This window comes from Camelus dromedarius, chromosome 31, assembly GCF_036321535.1.
Source record: "Camelus dromedarius isolate mCamDro1 chromosome 31, mCamDro1.pat, whole genome shotgun sequence".
In the NCBI taxonomy this organism is placed as follows: Eukaryota; Metazoa; Chordata; class Mammalia; order Artiodactyla; family Camelidae; genus Camelus; species Camelus dromedarius.
The window spans coordinates 13491939-13510805 of NC_087466.1; the positions used below are offsets into that span (position 1 = coordinate 13491939).

Below are 18867 nucleotides of genomic sequence, written 5' to 3' on the forward strand. Positions count from 1 at the left end.
ACTGAAAGGAGATTACTGGTTGCCAGAGGCTGGGGGTTGGGAGTGATGGAGAATGGTGGCTAAATTCTTTGGGGGATGATGAAAATGCTGTGAAACTGATCATGGCGATGGATGCATAACTCTATATAAACACACCAGAAGCCATTGCATTGCACATTTAGTGGGTGAGTGTAAGGTATGTGAACTATGTTTCAGTAAAGCTGTTAAAAAAAAAAAGAGATGTTTGCAGGAGAGGGTGAATTTCAAACCCGACCGACAGCTCTGTTGCCGGCCACAGGTGACCACAGCTGGGTCCTGGAGGCTGCGGGTTTGCAGGCAACCTGACCTGCCCGCAGGAGACCCTTCTTTGTTCTCAGAATCTGCTTCCTGCTTACTTTGTCTTCTGCTCTGTGGACAATGGGCAGGGGCCTTGGAAAGGCCCTCGGGCACCAGCGGTAATCCCCAAGAACAAGGAGGCAGACCCAGAGCGGGGGTGGGGAGGTGGGAGGATTTTAGCTACTTAAAACAAGAATGTCCAGGGATCCTCAGATTCAGAACTTAAAACGAGAAACAGCCCATGCCGGGAAGGAGGAAGTGCCACATGCGGAGAATTAGGTGCCAGCTGAGCTGGAAGGCTCTTTGAGCTCACAGCTGGCCCTTGTCCTGCCCCATCTTACAGATGGGGAGGCTGAGGCTCAGAGAGGAAAAGCAGGACCGAGTCCCAGGGCTCCGTTCCCACCTGCCCCCTGTGTTTTCTCCATCTCAGTGCGGCTGCCCGCCCCTCTCCCCAGTGCTCCTGTGAAGGAAAAACCGGGCTGGTCTAACAAGATAACTCACAAGTCTAGGAATGTGAAGGAGAGGCTGGGCTGGGCTAACAAGATAACTCACAAGTCTAAGTATTGGAATACTGATCTGAGTTCTGCTGGACTAACTTGTAAATCTAAGTTAATTAGTGTTGGTTTGCTGTTTATATTTTTTTGCTAGCCAGCTGGGTTTTCAAAGATACATATCTGGCTTTGGAATGTTGGCTTGCTGCCTCCCGCCTCCACTTTTGTGATAATGATGATGCTAAAGCTGTTCCATGCCTATTGGCCAAATACCCCAAGCTTGTACTTTACCCTATAAAACCTCATGCGCACGTCTTGGAGGTGCTCAGAGCTTCGGAGCAGAAGCCCCTCTGAGCCCGCCGGCGTAATACATCTGAGTGCTCCATCCCTCCGAGTGGTGCTTGTTTCTTGGCTGGCCTGTCGTTTCCGTAACACTCCCAGCCTGGCTTGCTTTCAGCAACTGGCCAAACCCAGGAGCCAGCGTCAGTGGACACCAACACTTTAGATTCCTGGGGGCTCAGTTCTGAAGGAGGCAACACACTCGAGCACCTGGCCTGCACCAACGGAATATTATTTGGCCGAGAAAGGGATGCAGTAGTCAGTAAAAGACGCCAGACACAAAAGGCCACGTATGATACGATTCCATTTACATCCACAGAGACAGAGAGCAGACTGGTGGATGCCTGGGGCAGGGGGACAGTGGACTCAGTCAGCACAGGGTTTCTTTTGGGGCTGATGAAAATGTTCTAAAATTGACTGCAGACTTTAAATGGGTACATTGTACTACATGTGAATTATATCTCAATAGAGCTGTTTTAAAATGCTCCCCAAATATTTTTAAAAACCAAAAAAAGCAGAGAACGCTGCTCTACGGCTCCAATGATATAAAGAACAAAGTGTAGGACACGAATCTTGCGGTTCAAAGTCCAGTTAATGGTCAACTATCTCCGGGGATGGTGACTAGGCAGGAGCAGGAGGGGGCTCTTGGGGCTGAGAAAGTTCCGCTCTTGAGCTGGGTTTGGGGTCCCAGGTGTTTCCGTCTGTGAAAGATCGTCTCACTGGCACGGCACAGTCCACTCTGCCTGAGCACGGACCCCATCCTCCCTCCTTCCTCATCAGTGGGAAGCAACCGCAGGCGGAAACAGATGGAAAACGCAGAGCCCCCAGAATGGGAACAGGTCAGGTCAAAGGGGCCGTGGGGAGCTTGGGAGAACGGAAAGGAAGCAACCAGCTGCTACGTGGGCGTCAGCACGAGACCCCAAGCCCTCTCTGGCTTTCACTGTTCGGCAGTCCTGGCTACTGTTTAACCCTTCCTGAGCCTCCGTCTCCTCATCTGTGAAGTGGGCACACCTCTGGAATCACACCTGGGTTCTACCAGCTCTGCCACCTGAGACAAGTGACTTAGCCTCTCTGAGGCCCCGTGTGCTCCTCTGCAAACAGGAGCCTCACAAGGCTGTCATGTGCTTGCGTGCGAGGAAGTCTGGAACGCACTCAGCACGGGGCCCGGAGAGGAGTGAGGGCTCCACGGACAGAGGCTTCTGGGCACCCCAGGCCATGGGGGTGGGACTCTCATTCCCGCAGCACCGCATCCTCAGGGCCTTGCATGGTCAACACACGGCGTGCGGAACAGACAGCGGAGCGGAAGGGACTGTGGGGGAGGGCAGGGCACCTGGCCTGCGCCAGGCTGGCTCCTTCCCCAGGTGTCCATACCTTCCACCGCCCCCAGGAGCTCTCCATCTGCAGGTCCTTGCAGAGCATCACAAGCCGGCTCTGCCTTGTTAAGCACTGGAAGGGGCTCTCAGGGGAGCTGTCCCCCAGGGTTGCTGGAAGGATCACGTTCAGGGACACAGCTGGGAAGTGGGTCTGGTTAATTCCCCAGGAAGGACAGAGGCCAAACACAGGGAAACTGCAGATTCTGGGGGCCTGGGGGAAACCCCACCCCTACGCGTGTGAAGGCACGAAGGGACCCGCCAGCAGCATCCCCCCCACCAGGCACCAGGAGTCCCCACAAAGGGGCAGAGGGACCCTGGGCTGATGTGGGAAAGAGAAAGAGAGCAGACAGCAGTGGCCCAGGAGGACAGAGGGAGAAAGACCTCAAAGAGCCTGACTGTGTGTCTGGAGAAGATAATTAACAGCTTAAAAGAGGTCTGACCTCCCACTGACAGCAGAGGAGCTGAGGCAGATGCTAGGAATCCAGCTGGGGACACCGTCCCAGGGCCCTGACCTCACAGCCCCTGGCAGGTCTGTGCAGGTGTCTCTGAACCCCAGCCCCCTTTCTCCACAAGCAGCTGCTAGAACCACACTCAAATCTCCTCTCTCCCTCAGCACAGGCACCTCACCGACTCTCCAAACATCAGTTTCTGAATCTGTGAATTGGGTCCAGACCCAGCACCTCCAATATCAAAGGGGATGTGAAGTCAAGCACACCTGGGGGCCAGTCCGGGCTCGGCCCCTGACCAGGCACATGGCCTTAGGTGAGACACTGCATGTCATCTGTAAAATGGGGATCGGGGAATATCTGGGTAGCACCATGGGGTTAATGAGATGACTAAATGAGTAACGCACGTAAGGAACTTAGCGTGCTGCCTGACACACAGTGAGCTCTTCATTTTGAAATGATGATGATGACAGTAGCAGCCGACCTTCTATGTACTCCCAAGATGCCAGGTACTGTTCCGAGAGCTTTACGCTACTATCCTGCAAGGTAGGAGCATACCTGAAAGATGAGGAAACTCACTGCTAAGAGCGATGCCCCCGATGGATGTGGCACATGGAAGCTCCGGCCGGGAGCAGCTTCTCCCAAGAGCTCTGCCTGGCTATCTGGTCCAGGGGGAGCAGTTCCCAGGTATTTGCCAACCTCCCTTTTCAACAAGTTGAGTGCAGGTCTTGAGACCAGAGGCTGGAAAGGCTAACCACAGTTTAAGGCGTTTGCCTGGGGACCGGGGCTTTCCTGCCAGAATCTTTTGTGTGAAGGCACGTGACTAGGAGAAGCACCTGATGGGTGGTGTACAGAATTCTTGGCCCTTCTCAAACATGAACTTGCATGTGGATCCCAGGAATTGTGGTAAAAATGCAGATTCTGCTTCAATAGTCCTATAAAGGCCGGTTTCGGTCTCATTTTCCTTCCTCCCCACCTGCCCCAGGTGCCCACGGGGCTGGTCAAACCAGCTCAGCCGAAGGCCTCTCCCCCACCACCCGTGGGAACAGCTCTGCCTCACCCTGAGCCCAGGACTGGGGGCGGGGCTGATGCTCGGCACCCAGTGGTCCAGTGATGCTGCCTCAGTGACCAGTGGGGAGGGGTTTGCCCACCAGGGCCCTAGGGCAGTCCACCTGCTATGGGGGTTTTTTAATTTACTTTTTTTTTAATGGGGAAGGGGGTAATTAGGTTTTTTATTTAGTTATTTATTTCAGTGGAGGTACTGGGGATTGAACCCAGGACCTCGTGCATGCTACGCACGACGTGCTCTACCACTGAGCTATATCCTCCCCCTTCTCTGGGTTTTAAACTTTCCCCCTCAAGTTTCCCAAGCCAGGCTGAGTGCTCTTGTGAACTCAGCCCCGTTTAATCACTCCCACACCCAATGAGGGACGATGTCAATGACCCCCATTTTATAGGCAAGAAAATGAGGCCCAGAGAGGGGGAGGGACTAAGCCACAGACACACAGCTAGCAGAGGAGCTTTGAATCCGGCTCTACCACCCCGTGCACGTCCTCACACTTACTACTTCCTTTGGGCTGTTCGTTTTTACTTTAAAGAGAACAAGAGAGAGCTTCTTGGGGCATCTGCTCGCACCCAGCCCTGAGATGCCCCATCCGGAACCCTGAACGTGGGCAAGACAAGCGTCCAGCCCACAACGGAAGGAATGACTGAAAACCACGAAGGAGGGTGGGCCGGGCGCTTCCTCCTGCCTCGTGGTGTGGGTTGGTTTCCGGAGGCTTTGAGGCTCAGCTCAACTGCAAAGTTCTCTCTGCTGGTTTGGGACTCAGGCTGCCCCCAACCACTGCCAGGGCTTACCGGCCTCCGAGCTGGGGAGGATTCTCAGCCTGGAACTCGGGCCTCCCTGCTCTCTGGGGGTCCAGGGCTTCCCACATCAAGAAAGGCCACTGGGCTCTCCCCTCCGCAGGCTGCTTGCCCTGCGCTTCCCAACTCCCTCCTTGCGCTTAGGGTTTAGCTTGTGATGTTTAAACAGCGGGGGGGGGGGGGGGGGACTGGGGCTCCCCTCTAGGGGCTGGCGAAGGAGGGAGCACGTCTCATTCAGCACTCCTCTTCCCAGGCAGTGCCGAGCCACTCACGGTGCAGCCCAGACAAGCAGCACCGGGACCACTCAGAAGCTTGTGAGAGATGCAGAGTCTTGGCTGGCCCAAACCCGCTGAATCAGAACCTGCATCCCCAGGATTCCTGTGCAAGTTCGTGTTTGAGAAGCTCCAAGGATTCCTTATACCACCCATCAGGCGGTTCTCCCAGCCATATACCTTTGCACAAAAGATGCTGGCAGGACAGCCCTGGTCCCCCGGCCCCGAGGCAAATGTCTCTTTCAAAAGCTGGGCCAGCACCAACCAGCAAAGCCATTCCTCCCCAGTACACACTTTCTCCATGCCTGGGCCCGGCCAGCCTCCCAACACCTGTCATGTCCTCATCACAGGGACAGTGACCTGCATTCCAGCACCTTCCACGTCCCAGGCACTGTTCGGGTGCTGGCTTCAGCAGCCATGGGACAGACACGATGCCTCCTGGGGTTCTAGCTGGGGAAATGATACAGACAGAAAACGGTATCTCAGGCAGAGAGAAGCACTTCGAAGACAAACCGAGCAGCCTGGGGATGGAGGAGACACAGGGAGCCAGTGAAAGTCTCAGTGGGATGTTCAGGGAAGGCCTCACGGTGAGACATGAGCACAGACCTGAAGGAGGCAAGTTCTCAGTCCCAGGGGACGCTTGGTGACGTCTGCAGACATTTTTGGTCGTCACATTAGGAAAAGGTGCCACTGGCGGCTAGTGGGTAGAGGTCAGGGGCGGTGCTCAGCATCCTACAATATAGATGACGCCCCCCAGCCCTGCCCCAACAAGAATGACCTAGTGCCAGTGGAAACCCTACCCTGGGGAAAAGCATTCTAGAAAGAAGGAACGGTCCATGCTACAGCCCTGAGTCTGGAACAGCAAGAATGTCCACGTGGCTGGAACAGAAGGAGTAAAAGGAAGACGGTCAGGAGGTCAGAGGGGTGGTGAGACCCACCGCACAGGGATGTGCAGGACACGCATGGACCAGGCGGCTGTGACTTCATTTTACCTGGTGAGATGGAGCATAGAGCAGGGAAGAGCCATTTTCGTAGGCTCCCTGTGCATCGCTGTGAGAACAGGAGGAGGAGGTCCAGGGGAGGCTGCTGGATCGTCCGGGGGAGGGACATCTGGGAGGACGAGAGGGTCAACTCGGGACATGTTAAGTGTGAGATGGCCTTGGGACATCAAGTGGATGGGCAGTGGCTACGTGAGCCAAGTTCAGAGGAGGTGTCCCGGCCAGAGATAGGAATTTGGGAGTAAACATCCAGGTGGTATTTCGAGTCAGGGAGGAGTCCTTGCTACAGCCAAGACGGACCTCTGTAATCTGCCCCCAACTCCTCCGTCCTCTCACCACTCAGGCTGACAGAGCTGGGTCCCACCTCTGCCTGGAGCACCCTGCCCGCTTCCCTCTGCACACGGGCTCCTCCTCCCCATTCGGCTCTCAGCCCCAACGCGGCCACCTCCGAGGAGCCTTCACCGACCACCTACCCCAAGGTCCACCTTCTCACAGTGCTCTCAGGGGATTCCCCTCTCTGCCCCATTTCCTTCCTTTGTCACCGTAGATAATGAACTTGCTTGTATGCCAGTTACCTCTGTCTCTTTCTCTCTCTTTCTCTCTCTCTCTCTCACACACACATGCACATCCACCTGAACAGAAGCCACCACGAGGAGCAGAGGGAGCCTCCCTTCTAATTTCATGTCCTTGGAACTATAACCCTCTGTGGAAGGCTGCCTAATGCCTACTTTTGTAAAGCAAGGACTGAGTCAAGTATTAACCATCTTGGGAAGTCTCTCAAAATTTTTTTATTTGAGTCCCCGCTAGTAAATTTAAAACCATTGAGAAAGCGTCTCCCTGCTCCGGGGGACACCTGGGTGCCCTTCCACACCAAGCTGACGTCTCAGGGCTCCCCTTCTCACCTCTGACTTCACACTCTCGCCTGAGCAGGTGGGAGAGCCCTGGGGCTGCTCACACCCTCGTTTCCTGGGCAGTTTTACAAGTGACTGTGGGATTTTCTTTGTAAGCGAGCATGCCTCATCCCAGCTGAGGTTTTACAGGGAGGTCTGGTTAACTCCTGGAGGGCATTAAATACTGACAGCAAAACAGCCTCATGATCTAGGCAGGGCCTCAACTCTTTCACTGTCGTGAACACTTCTTCAAATAAAAAAAAAAAAAAGTGGGCGGAGGGTATAGCTCCGGGTAGAGGGTGTGCTTAGCATGCATGAGGTCCTAGGTTCAATTCCCAGTACCTCCACTTAAAAAAATTAAGTTTAATTTTAAAAAAAAGTAAATATTTAGCTACTTGACAGATGAAAAGCAAAGCAACTGGGTTAAAAAGTGGCTTAATTGGGCAAAAAGCGAGATGATCACAGGGATTCAGGGCTCCAGCTACTCCAAAAGCCAGCCCTGTGGTGGGACCTTGACCGCCATAGCCTCAGCCTCTTCATCTGGACAGTGGGGTGATGGTGGGAAACCTCAGAGAGCCCCCGAGACCCTTGGGACCACATAGGTGCGCGTCCAGCCCAGCCTGGCACACGTGAGCACCCAGCGGAGGGGGGCTGGGCTCCCATGTAGGCTCCTGAGCCTGGCTAACCCCTCACTGGGTAAACGGGAGGCTCTGCTGTGGGACGCAAGACAGGCCCCGGGGGTGGGACTCCTGCTGATGCCCCGGGTCTGGCCCATCAGATCCTGCTCGGCGTGCTGCTGGTGGCACTTGACAGCAAGCGGCCTCATCCTTTTTCTTCCCTGCACACGTCTGTGGTCACGTTCATCCCAGGAGCCACCCCACCTCTGGTGGCTCGGTGAATCTAAAAATATTTCTGCAATGCAGCTCTATCTAATCAGGCGTCCCCCTGACCTGCACCAGTCAGTTTGAAGGATTCCATCGCATCTATTTCTGGGGCTTGGTGAGCCCGCCAGACTGTTATCAGGAAGTAAAAGTTACTATTTAGGGGGGAGGGTACCGCTTAAGTGGTAGAGCGCATGCTTGGCATACACAGGGTCCTGAGTTCAATCCCCAGTACCTCTTCTAAAAACCTAATTGCCTCCCCACATAAAATAAAATATATATTTTTTAAAAAGGTTGCTGTTTAAAACATTCACTGCAGAAGGGGTCCCACGGACGAAAGTAAAAGGAACAGAAGCCATTACTGTATTTTCCTCACTGTCTACAATTGGCATCTTTTTATTTATGCAGGGTCCTCCCTGCTAGAAAAAAAGCTTTGGAGGACAGAAATCTCTACACCATAGGTGCTCAATAAACGAGTCAGAGGAACATTTTCTATCCTAGCATTTTTCACCAAGAGGCCTCGGAACTCAGTGCTTTGAGATCAGGGGGGATTCAGGTTTGAGGGGCCGTCTTAAAGGAAAAGAATGCAGTATTAGGATTTTGTTTGTTTATTAAACCAGGTGCTGGGCCTTGTAAGGAGCCCACACAGAGTGGGGCCCTGACACACTGGCTGTGAAAGCCTCAGGGTAAACTCACCCTTGGATGTCCTTACACGATTTTCAGAAAGAGAGGGGACCTGACCAAACATGGGTAGGAAGTGGTGGGTTAAAAATTAAAATTAATTTTGGCAGGTTTTATCTCATGGGATTTTTTAAAAGCTTTATTGTATTTATTAAAGGGGCACCAGTTTGAAAATCCAATTCTTTGTGAAGTTTTAAATGCAACTTACAAATCTTACTAGGCTGTGTATATAAAGTCTGCAGGTGAATGATCACTTTTAAGGGGTCTTTTGCACTAGAAGTATTGAAAAGTCCCAGTGGGACTCTGACAAGCTCTCAGGCAGCTTCACCCTCTGAGAGGGAGAGAGAGAGCTGCCTCCCACACCCTCCCAGACTAGGGGGCTGGAGGTCTTGCTCAGGGGACTCCGGTCCACGACTTTACAAATCTTAATACTAAAGAAACAAAGCACTTTTCTGTGCACTGAAACTCCATAACATCTCAGGGCCTCCTGGACATGCCCAGGGATCAGAGAGGTTGAAGGTCCAGCCTGGGGTCACACAGGAAACCCTTGGCAGAGTTGGGACCAGCTTACAGCCCAGAGTCGCTCATCCCTTCTGCCCAAGGAGGATGTGCAGGAAAGCCCAAGGGGGCCAGCAAAGCCGCCCCATCACCCTTCCCCAGGCCCTGGAGTGTGGACTCGGATTAGGCAAAGCAGCTCCAGGGCGCTGGGAGGAGGCCCTTGTTCCTGCAGGCCGTTTGCATAAGCACTGCGGTCAGCTGTGTTACCTCCTTCCTGTAGGCCAGGCTGGGCTGTCACCCGGTGTAGCTGACACTACCTGCTGAGCAGAGGCTGCAAGACACCAAAGCAGGCGCTGTGGTGTTGGGAATTATACACCCCACCCAGGATGCTAAGGCCAGAGGGCCTCAGACAGCAGAGCAGGGAGACTGAGGTCCTCACCTGTCACTCGCAAGCCAAAGCCACACCCCCGGCTTCCTTAGAGACGAATCTCCACACTGGGTTCCAATCCCAGCTCCTCCGCTTATGAGCTGTGTGACCAGGGGCCAGGCGCGTGGCCTCTCTGAGCCTTACTTTCCCACATGCAAAGAGGGGAGACGGGGTGCTCCAAACACTACTTCCCGTGGGGCTGTACAAGACAGAAGTAATGTGCCCCAGCTGTGCAGCACAAACCGTGCTGAAGTACTGAGCTTGTGTCTGTGAACAGTCCCTGTGTGCCAGGCCCTCAGGTAAATTCTTTCGCCAGGAATGTGTAAACCCTGTGAGGGAAATGTTATTACTAACAATGGATCTTGTCTATACCGTGCTTGACACATTACAGAGAACTCTTCTAGTCAATGTACTCACCTACTGGTTCCTCACTTCTTTGTTCTCTCATTCACTCATTCATTTGTTCATTCATTCATTCATTCATTCATTCAACCAACCGACTCCTCCCAGAGCATTTACCCTATTACAAGCCCCAGACTCAGCACTAGAGCCAGGGGGAAAAGACCCAGTTCCTGTTCAAGTGGCTGACAGTCTGTTAGGGCAGGTGGCTGGAAGGGGGGCAGTTACAATTCTGTGCTGTGAATGCTGGGATGAGGCACCCCCAGGAGGAAGCTGGGGGGGGTGCAGGAGGCAGGAGGGTATCTTGGAAGAGGTGGTGGCCACACTGGGAGCTCAGCAAAGCAAAAGCTGAAGACCTTGGTGGACCCTCTTCAGCTAGAGCATGGATGTGACCTTGAGGGCACTGGGGAGCCCCCGAGGGCTGGGGAGCAGGGGCTCCTCACTGGGTCCAAGCAGACGCACACAGGGCTTGCTTGAGGGCAGGGGTGGGAAGGGCAATGCACATGGTGGTCCTTGGGGTCAGTGCACAGGAGACAGGTAAGCGGGATACAAGGTTGCAGGCAGAGCCAATGGCTCACCTTCCCAAGCTCTAGCCTGGCCCCAAGAGGAGTAGGAAGCAGGAGGCTGCACGTGGACCCCTCAGGACCTGTGGGGGTACAGCCTCCACCCAATCAAGCCTAGGGTGGAGTATAGCCTCCACCCAATCAAGCCTAGGGTATACCGGATACCATCCGTGGTGCTGAGCGAGGCCAACCTGACCAAGACTGTACATGCTGGTTAGAAATGCAGAGTCCCAGGCACCACATTTTAGCAAGATTCCTGGGTGATCTGCACACACACTCATGCTGGGAAAGAACCAGTGTGGAGCTCACCGTTTCATCACATCCTTGCAAAGGTCCCCAGGACCCCACCAACAGTGGAATGACACCAGTCCTATCTGCCAAACGCCAAAGAACCCAGCTCAGAGCAGAAGCGTCCTGTACATATCTGCTCATCTTTAATGCTCAAATCAAATCCGCATTCACTTTACAGATGAGGAGACAAGCTCAGAGAAACAGAGCAACTAATACAAAGTTCCCCAGCAAGTGATACAGATGATTCAAATATGGTTTGTTTCCCAAGTCTGGGTTTTCGCCTCTGCTTCCCCCAAGTCTGAAAAGTAAACACGTGGAATTTGAACCTGAGGCCTCTCACCAAGCCAAGACCCATGGACCCCAGACCCATAACTGCGAGCTGCGTGGTGGGCCTGGCCACCAGCACAGGTACTGGCCACCTGGCACAGAGCACGTACCCACCAACTTCTAAAGGAATGAAGGGTGCCCTTGATACTTCCATGTTCCAATATCCAGGTGTTCCCACCTGTCCTCACTCCTCAGCCTGTGACCCCAGGAAGCCCACCTTGCCCTGGGAAACCACTCCACCCTCCACCCCTGCCTGCCTTTGGCGGATGGTACCCAGCCCTGCCCCCTCACAGCTCTGGGAAAAAACAGTTTGCATTTCCAGCCCCTGGGCCACAGTGATTGGCTCAGCCCTGGGCATGTGACTCCCAGCAGAGCCAATGAAAAGCCAGGGAACCTTTTGCTGGTCACTGTTCTGGCTCCTTCACTGGGCTTAGTCAATGAAATGTGTACAATTCAAGAAGTCAGTCCTGACTGCATTTACTTCTGCCTTCAATACAATCAGATTGAGACAGGAGGCCACCAGAACCTAGAGACCACCAGACTCTGAGCTCTGGAAATGGATGCTCTGAGAATACGGCGCACTGGACTAACAACATGCCTTTGTTTAGACAGACGAGAGAAAGTGGATAGTATTTACATGTTGGTTTCTATAAAAACTCAGGTCAAACTTAAGTCTGTTTACTAAGAAAAAATACATTTTCCTGGACTATTAAAAGGTTTAAAGTTCCAAGACTGTAACCTTGAGACTCTGAATGTTTATTTTAGGAAACTACATCTGTTAGAAAGTTTGTGGCAGAATGATATTCACCCGATGTTGGAAACACTGCCTGCCATAGTTCAACTTAAAGATTCCTCACCAACTTTGTGATCAGCTCACTGACTAGGACCTCTCACGCACCTGGTTCTAAATAACACAAGTACCACCTAAGACCAAACACACTCTCCTAGAAGAAGGTACACAGTAAGGCATTCTTCCTTATAAAAAAGTAACCCAACCAGCTTCTAAGAGAGTCATGTTAAATACACAATGTAGAAGCGGTGATTTTCCTTGACAGAAACCCGAGGCTGCCAACCACCATCTTGCCTGGGGCTGGAACTACCAACCAGAGGAACCACCAGAGACAAGAGATGTTGTCATGACAACATCCACGCCCCTGAACTGAGCTGCACCACAACCAATTTGTCTCCAGGTGCCCAGCACTGAGCACAATCCTGGCATTCAACAGGTCCACATTCGTGTCTGGGGTTCCAACGAAGTCAGGGTCAGGGAGGGGTGGCTAACCAGCTCTTCATCCGCGCCCCCATCTTTACTTACAATGTTCTGATCTCAGTACAAACAGAGATGTGGCTCTTGCCCTCCCACATGAGAACACCTTGTCTAGAAGGGATCAGCAGAATAGCAACCACTACGGGTTTGCCCCCAGGAGACGGGGCATCCCACACGCCTAGCAGCCAGCCAGGGCTCAGGGGAAGACAGAAATGGAAAGAGACATCCCCCAGGGCCACGGCCCTGCCCAACGCCCACACCCAGCTGCCCCTCTTACCGAATGGTGGGCTGGTCTCCACTCAGCTGCTTAAACCTCCGGTGGAGCTGTTCGATCTGGTCTGAGGAGACTTGAGCAGTAGCAGGAAAGAAAGAAAGAAAGAAAAGTGAGAAAGGCATCACTGACCTCTGAACTCAGAGCTACAGGGGGCAGCCCGGAGCCTCAGCCCCACCCTCCTGCTCCATCCATCCCCTCCCATCCAGGCACAGCTGGAGGCAGAAGCCAAGAAGGGGTCTGCCGCTCTTCCTGGTAACGCAGCCAGGGTCATCAGCCTGCCCCCTTAGCTATGATACAATTACTACCATCAGCAGCTCCAGGGACAGGACACGCGCGAATCAGGTCATTTCTCCTTCCTCAGCACATTAAGGAGATCGCATTGGCTTGCCCGACTTCCTCCCCTCCCACTCCTGAAAACAGGCATTTCCCCTCGCCCCCAACGGAGAAAGGGGCTTCATGTAGTCACATGTGAAGAGACAGAGGAGGAGCAAAGGGTTCAGGCTGGCGCCGGAAGTGATTTGGGAGACTTATAGTGAGAAGTGTACAGAGAACCTGGTAAAGAAAGGGAAGTGGAAGGAAAAGAAACTGAATGTTGACCACTGCTGCTGTGGATCATGTGTTTAGACTCCCCCATCGTTTCATTTTTTTTTTCTTCCAGTTTTACTGAAGTATAACTGGCATACAGGACTGTATCAATTTAAGGTGTACCGCATCATGATTTGACTCACACAGAGCATAAAATGGTGACCACAGGACGTTTAGTGAGCATCCCGCATCTCATATGCAAAATTAAACAGAAAAAAATTTTTTTCCTAGTGACGAGCACTGTTAGGATTTACTCTCTTAACAACTTTCATATACAACATCCTGCAGTATTAATTCTATTTATCATGTTGTATGTTACATCCCCAGTATTGACATAACTGGACGACTGTACCTTTTGAACGTCTTCATCCAATTCCCTCTCCTCCCACCCCTAATTGTTTTAGAAAACCTAAGTACAGTTTTGTTTTGTTTTGTTTTTTTAATTACCATTTGGGGCAGGTGGGCCATGTCTCCCCCACAACTAAGCCTGGACCTGGTGGGTTCCACCCACACGTCAGTGCTGATTTTATGACATGCACAGTACTCAACACTTACAGGGACCTTCTCACTTCCCTCTCATAACCCTGTAAGTGAGTGGATACTTTCTTACTGTGTTTTGTCATTTGAAAAGCACAGCGTGGAGAGTGCTATGATCACACAACGGGTAGAGCGGGGATCTGACCCCAAGTCTGCGCACTCAAAAAGCTCACCCTTAACTGCTACACAGATCACCCTGTTTTCCTGGTGTTCAAGGCCCTCAGGCCTGTGCCTGGGGACTATACAGAGCGCAGGGAAAATGTTCCAAAACAGTGGCTGGGTTGGGGAATGGCTCTCTCCCCACCACCATCCCCTCAGCATTTCCCATCCCTCAAGCATCTTTCTCTTCCTGTTCCACAGGCAGCTCAATTCTGGGACCAACTTCATCTTACTTTTTTTTTAAAGCTTCAGGCTCAAGCTGTGATCTCCTCAAGAATCTGCAACTCAGAATTCTCAAGCCTCTCTAGATGCAGTTGCTGGCTAGAAAATACTCATTGTGACAACCAACCCGTCCCGAAGGCTTGCTCTGTGCTGGTGTTGCGGGGGGACGGGTGCCCGTCTCCACACATTAGCTCATCTGTTTCTCATGACACTCTGGGAGGAGAATGCATCCCCATTTTACAGATGTAGATACTGACACTCAGAAAAGTCAGGTAATCCCTAGGGACAATGACCACCTTTGGGGAGGAAAATACAGCCATTTACATCACGTGTACATTAGCAAGGACACACACATTCTCTGTGGTCTAGCCATTCCACTCTTCAGCATGGAGCCAACAGAAATGCACACCTGTCCTCATCAGAGGACGTGAAGAAGGATTTCACAGCAGGAAGATCTGAAGAAGCCTAAACTGGAAATTCCCCAAACGCCCTGCAATGGCATAGTAAAGTGTGTGGTAGACTCAACAAGGGAACAGTATACAGCAGTGAAAATGAACAAACAAGACGAACAATAATTTGGGTGAGTTTCAAAATGTAACAACAAGCAAAAGCAGCCAGGCACGAAAGAGCACACACGTTAGGATTCCATTTACATAAAACGGGCAAAACTCATCTATAGTGCTGGAAGTCAGGAGAGAAAGGTTACATACTACAGGATTCCATGAACATGACATTCTGGAAAAGCAAAATTCTTAAGACCATTAACAAGATCAGGGGTTACCAGGGGTTGAGGGGGCTGAGGGATGAGCTGGTGGTGCCCAGAGGATTTTTAGGGCAGTGAAACTGCTCCGTGTGATACTGTAATTACGGACACATGTCATTACACATTCCTCCAAACTCACAGAATGTAGGACACCCGGAGAGAACCCTAATGTGAACCACAGGTTCTGGGTGATGATGTGCCAGTGCAGGTCCATCAACGGTAACAAATGTCCCAATCTGGGGGGGAGGGTTGTTGACACTGGGGGAGGCTGTGCATGTGTGGGGAACAGGGGTACATGAGTCATCTCGGTACCTTTCCTGAATTTTGCTGTTAACCTAAAACAGCTCAGAATAATAGTCTTAATTTTTTAAAAAAGTCAGGATAGCAGTTGCCCTTGATGCAGTAGTGATTTGAACGGGGCATGAGGGGGCTTCTGGGCACTGGGAATGTTTTATTTCTTGACCCAGCTGCAGGTTACACAGACGTGTTCTCAGAAAGTTTTTGGAACTCTATGTTTATGAGTGATGCATTTTTCTGTACGTGATCTCACGATAAAACATTTACCCGAGACATTCAGTAATTCTACTTAGAAAGGATTTATCTTGAAAGAATAAATCCAACAGGTACAGAAAGATGAATACATAAGTGTGTTCACTGTTGTGTTCTCCCTAATAGCTTAAAAACTGAACTCAACCTAAGTTCCCACCAAAAGCAGATTACGGGATATTTAGCCAATTAAAAGCAAAATGCTGCCTTTAAAAGTGACAGTTGTGTATTTAACGTGAACATACACTCCTGACATAACGTTGTCTGAAAACAGCATGCTATGAAAACAGCATGACTCCATGTTGGGAAGAAAACATCTATATATACACAAATGTATATAAGTAATGAAAGAAAGTCAACTTGCTTTCCCAAAATAATAGCAATTATCTCTCAATACTGGGATTAGAGACTATGTTTGTTTTGCTTTGATTCATCTATATTTTCCAAATCTTCTCTAACATACAATGTGTATTTATTAGTCATGTAACGAATATTGTAAGCACACAATACAGTCCCATATGGGACAGCCGAGAGACTGCAAAACTATTGTTAACGATGAATCATTCACTGGCAAGCACTACGTCCTGGGGACATGTGTGCTTATTTTATCCTTTCCATGACCCTACAGCCGACAGACAGACTATTCCCATTTTACAGAAGAGCACACTGAGGCTCTGAGGGACAGGTAACTCGCTTAAGGTCACTCAACTTGAAAGAGGCAGACCCAGGATTTGAACTGTCTGGAGGAACGTGGGCGGTTTAGTTTTGTTTTGTTTTTTAACTGACACCCCACACTGTCTCCCTCTGGGTGATCAGATTAGACTGGCCAGTTAAGAGTTCCCAGCTCTGATCGATAGATTAAAAAAAAAAAAATACACTGATCTGCTGCGAAATACTGATCAGAAATTGCAGCCAAAGACGTGCTCCTAAACCCCCTCTATGAAAGATGAGCACATTGTGCTCAGTGAAAGAGGCCAGTCACAAAGCCCACGCATTGTAAGATCCCATTTACGAGAAATTCAAACCCACAGAGACAGAAAGTAGACCAGTGGTTGCCTGGGGCTGGTGAAGGAGAGAGGGAATCACTGCTAATAGCTGTGGAGTTTCTTTGGGTGATTGGGGTGGGGGGAGAAAATGTTCTAAGATTAGATTGTTACACAACCCTGTGATTATACTAAAACCTGAGTACCCTTTAAAGGGGTGAAATGCAGGGTTTGTGAGTTGTATCTCAATAAAGACATTAGACATGGGAACACTGAGACTCGCCCAAGGTAACACAGATAGGACGAAGTGTATAAACCATCGCAGACCAGGTTTCTCTAATGAAGAGTTTCCAGCTAACTGCAACCCAAGTGCATGTATACACGACATACGTGCACTTCTCTGTCCTGCCTGACTGAAAGCAGAAAAATGAGGACACCCGCCCCAACTCTGGTCCCCTTTTTGGCACCCAAATCCCCAAAGCCAAGAGCTCGCCCCTTAGCTAAGCTCCAGGCACCCGCAGCTCCACTCCCCGGGCCCCCCACAGGGTCTGTCCCTCGAGCACCTGATACACGTGTGCCTGTATCACACCCTGGAAGACCCTGTCTGTTGCTCCCCTCAAGGGTTCCCGAGATGGAAGCTTTCCCAGTTTCCCTGCTCCTCACTCTGAGCCCTCTCTCCAGGCCCCCGTGAGGTCACAGTTGCCAAGGGAACAAGAGGAAGAGACAACTCGGTGCCTGGCATTGCAATGTCGTTATTTTAGGTTTTAGATTTCAACCTGAGGGAAATGTACACCCTTCCACGGGGCTGGTGAGAGTTTAATCTGCCCAATTTTGGAGGGGGCGGGAGTGACCTGTCACTTTGTATCAAAAGCTTAAGCAAAAAAACATATGCCTGCCAGGTCCAATACAGAGCCACCAGCCACATGTGGCTACTAAGATGTGCCGAAGTGTAAAAAACACACAGGCCTTCAAAGACTTAGTATGAAAAAAATACAGACTGTCTTAAAAATTTTGATACTAATTACATGCTGAAATAATATTTTAGACATAACGGGTTAAATACAACATATTATTTAAATTGATTTCACCTGTTAACTTTTTTTTTTTTAATGTGGCTACTAGAAAATCTAGAATTATATTACACCTATAGCTTGTTGAAAATTTAGAATTGTTCCACCTCACAATATATTTGTACTGGGCAGTGCTTGGGATATGTGCTCTGAACCAGAAACTTGATTCCTAGGAATGATTCCTGAGGAACCAAGACAAGTGTACAAAGATGAACAAGTAAGAGTAAACATCGTTGCCTGTTTGAAATGGTTAAAAAAAAAAAAGGAGGGGGGGAATGGTGAGCCACGGGAAACTGATCAAATAAATCCTGCTGCATCCCGAAGGCAGAATACTCCACAGTCTTTAAAAAAAAAAATTTTTTTTAAATATTGTGGGACACAGAAAACGTGTTCATGGAATATCATTACAAGGAAAAACCGACAGGCAATAAAGGTCTCGTTTATATGAAAGTTCACACGGATATGCATGTGCGTGCCCAGGAAAAAATCAGGCAAGGGTTATGACCAAACAGTAAATCGTTCCAGATGGTAGAACGTCAGGACATTTCTCTCCTCCAGTTCTTTATTTTTGCTTATCCGTCCTTTAACTTTTCTGCAATTAAGAGGGATTACTTGTGTAGTCTTATTTAAATTTCAGTTTTTCTTTTAACCTTGACGGCTTCATGAAAACTCAAATAGAAAATGCCAAAGTGTTGGTGAGACTGTGGAGAAACTGGAACCGCCCCCCCAGACTGCTGGCGGGAATGCAAAATGGTGCAGCCGATGTGAAAAACAGCTTGGTGATTCCTCAATAAATTAAACATAGATTTACCACACACGATCCAGAAATTCTCCTCCTAAGTATATACCTGAGATAAATGAAAACATATGTCCACACAGACACCTGTAAGTGAATGTTCACAGCAGCACTACCCACAACAGCCAAAAGGCACAAACAACCCCGATGTCCATCGACAGGTAAATAGATTAAAAAATTAAGTGTTCTGTCCGTACAATGGACTAGTATGTGGCCGTAACAAATAGTGAAACACTGATACCTGCCACAACGTGGAGGAACCTTGAACACTGGTTGAGGGGAAGAAATCAGACACAAAAGGCCCCATCGTGTATGGTTCCCTTTACATGAAATGCCCAGAAGAGGCAAATCTGCAGACATAGCAAGTGGACTAGCAGCTGCCGGGGGCTGGGGTAGGGGGAGAGGGGGACTGCTAATGGATACGGGGCCAGTGTGCAGCCCTGTTCTGCGGAGCAAGGGGCCACTGGGGGAAGGAGAGTCGCACAGACTAGACAGTCAGAGACAACACTCAGGAAGGAGGGCAGGAGGAGACCAGGGGCAGGGACACAGGCCCCCAAACCCCTGCAAGGTCCAGCCTCCCTCGCGTGGCTCGGGAGGAAATGGAACATCTG

The 18867-nt window shown here is 50.6% G+C and overlaps 1 protein-coding gene across 1 annotated transcript in view; it reads right to left on the minus strand.

The window, feature by feature from the left end:
• Positions 1-18867, minus strand: part of TESC (tescalcin) — a 47182-nt gene that overhangs the window by 14337 nt on the left and 13978 nt on the right. Inside the window, 1 exon segment of the mRNA XM_064480951.1 lies at positions 12599-12668. Coding sequence (XP_064337021.1) covers positions 12599-12668 — 70 coding nt within the window.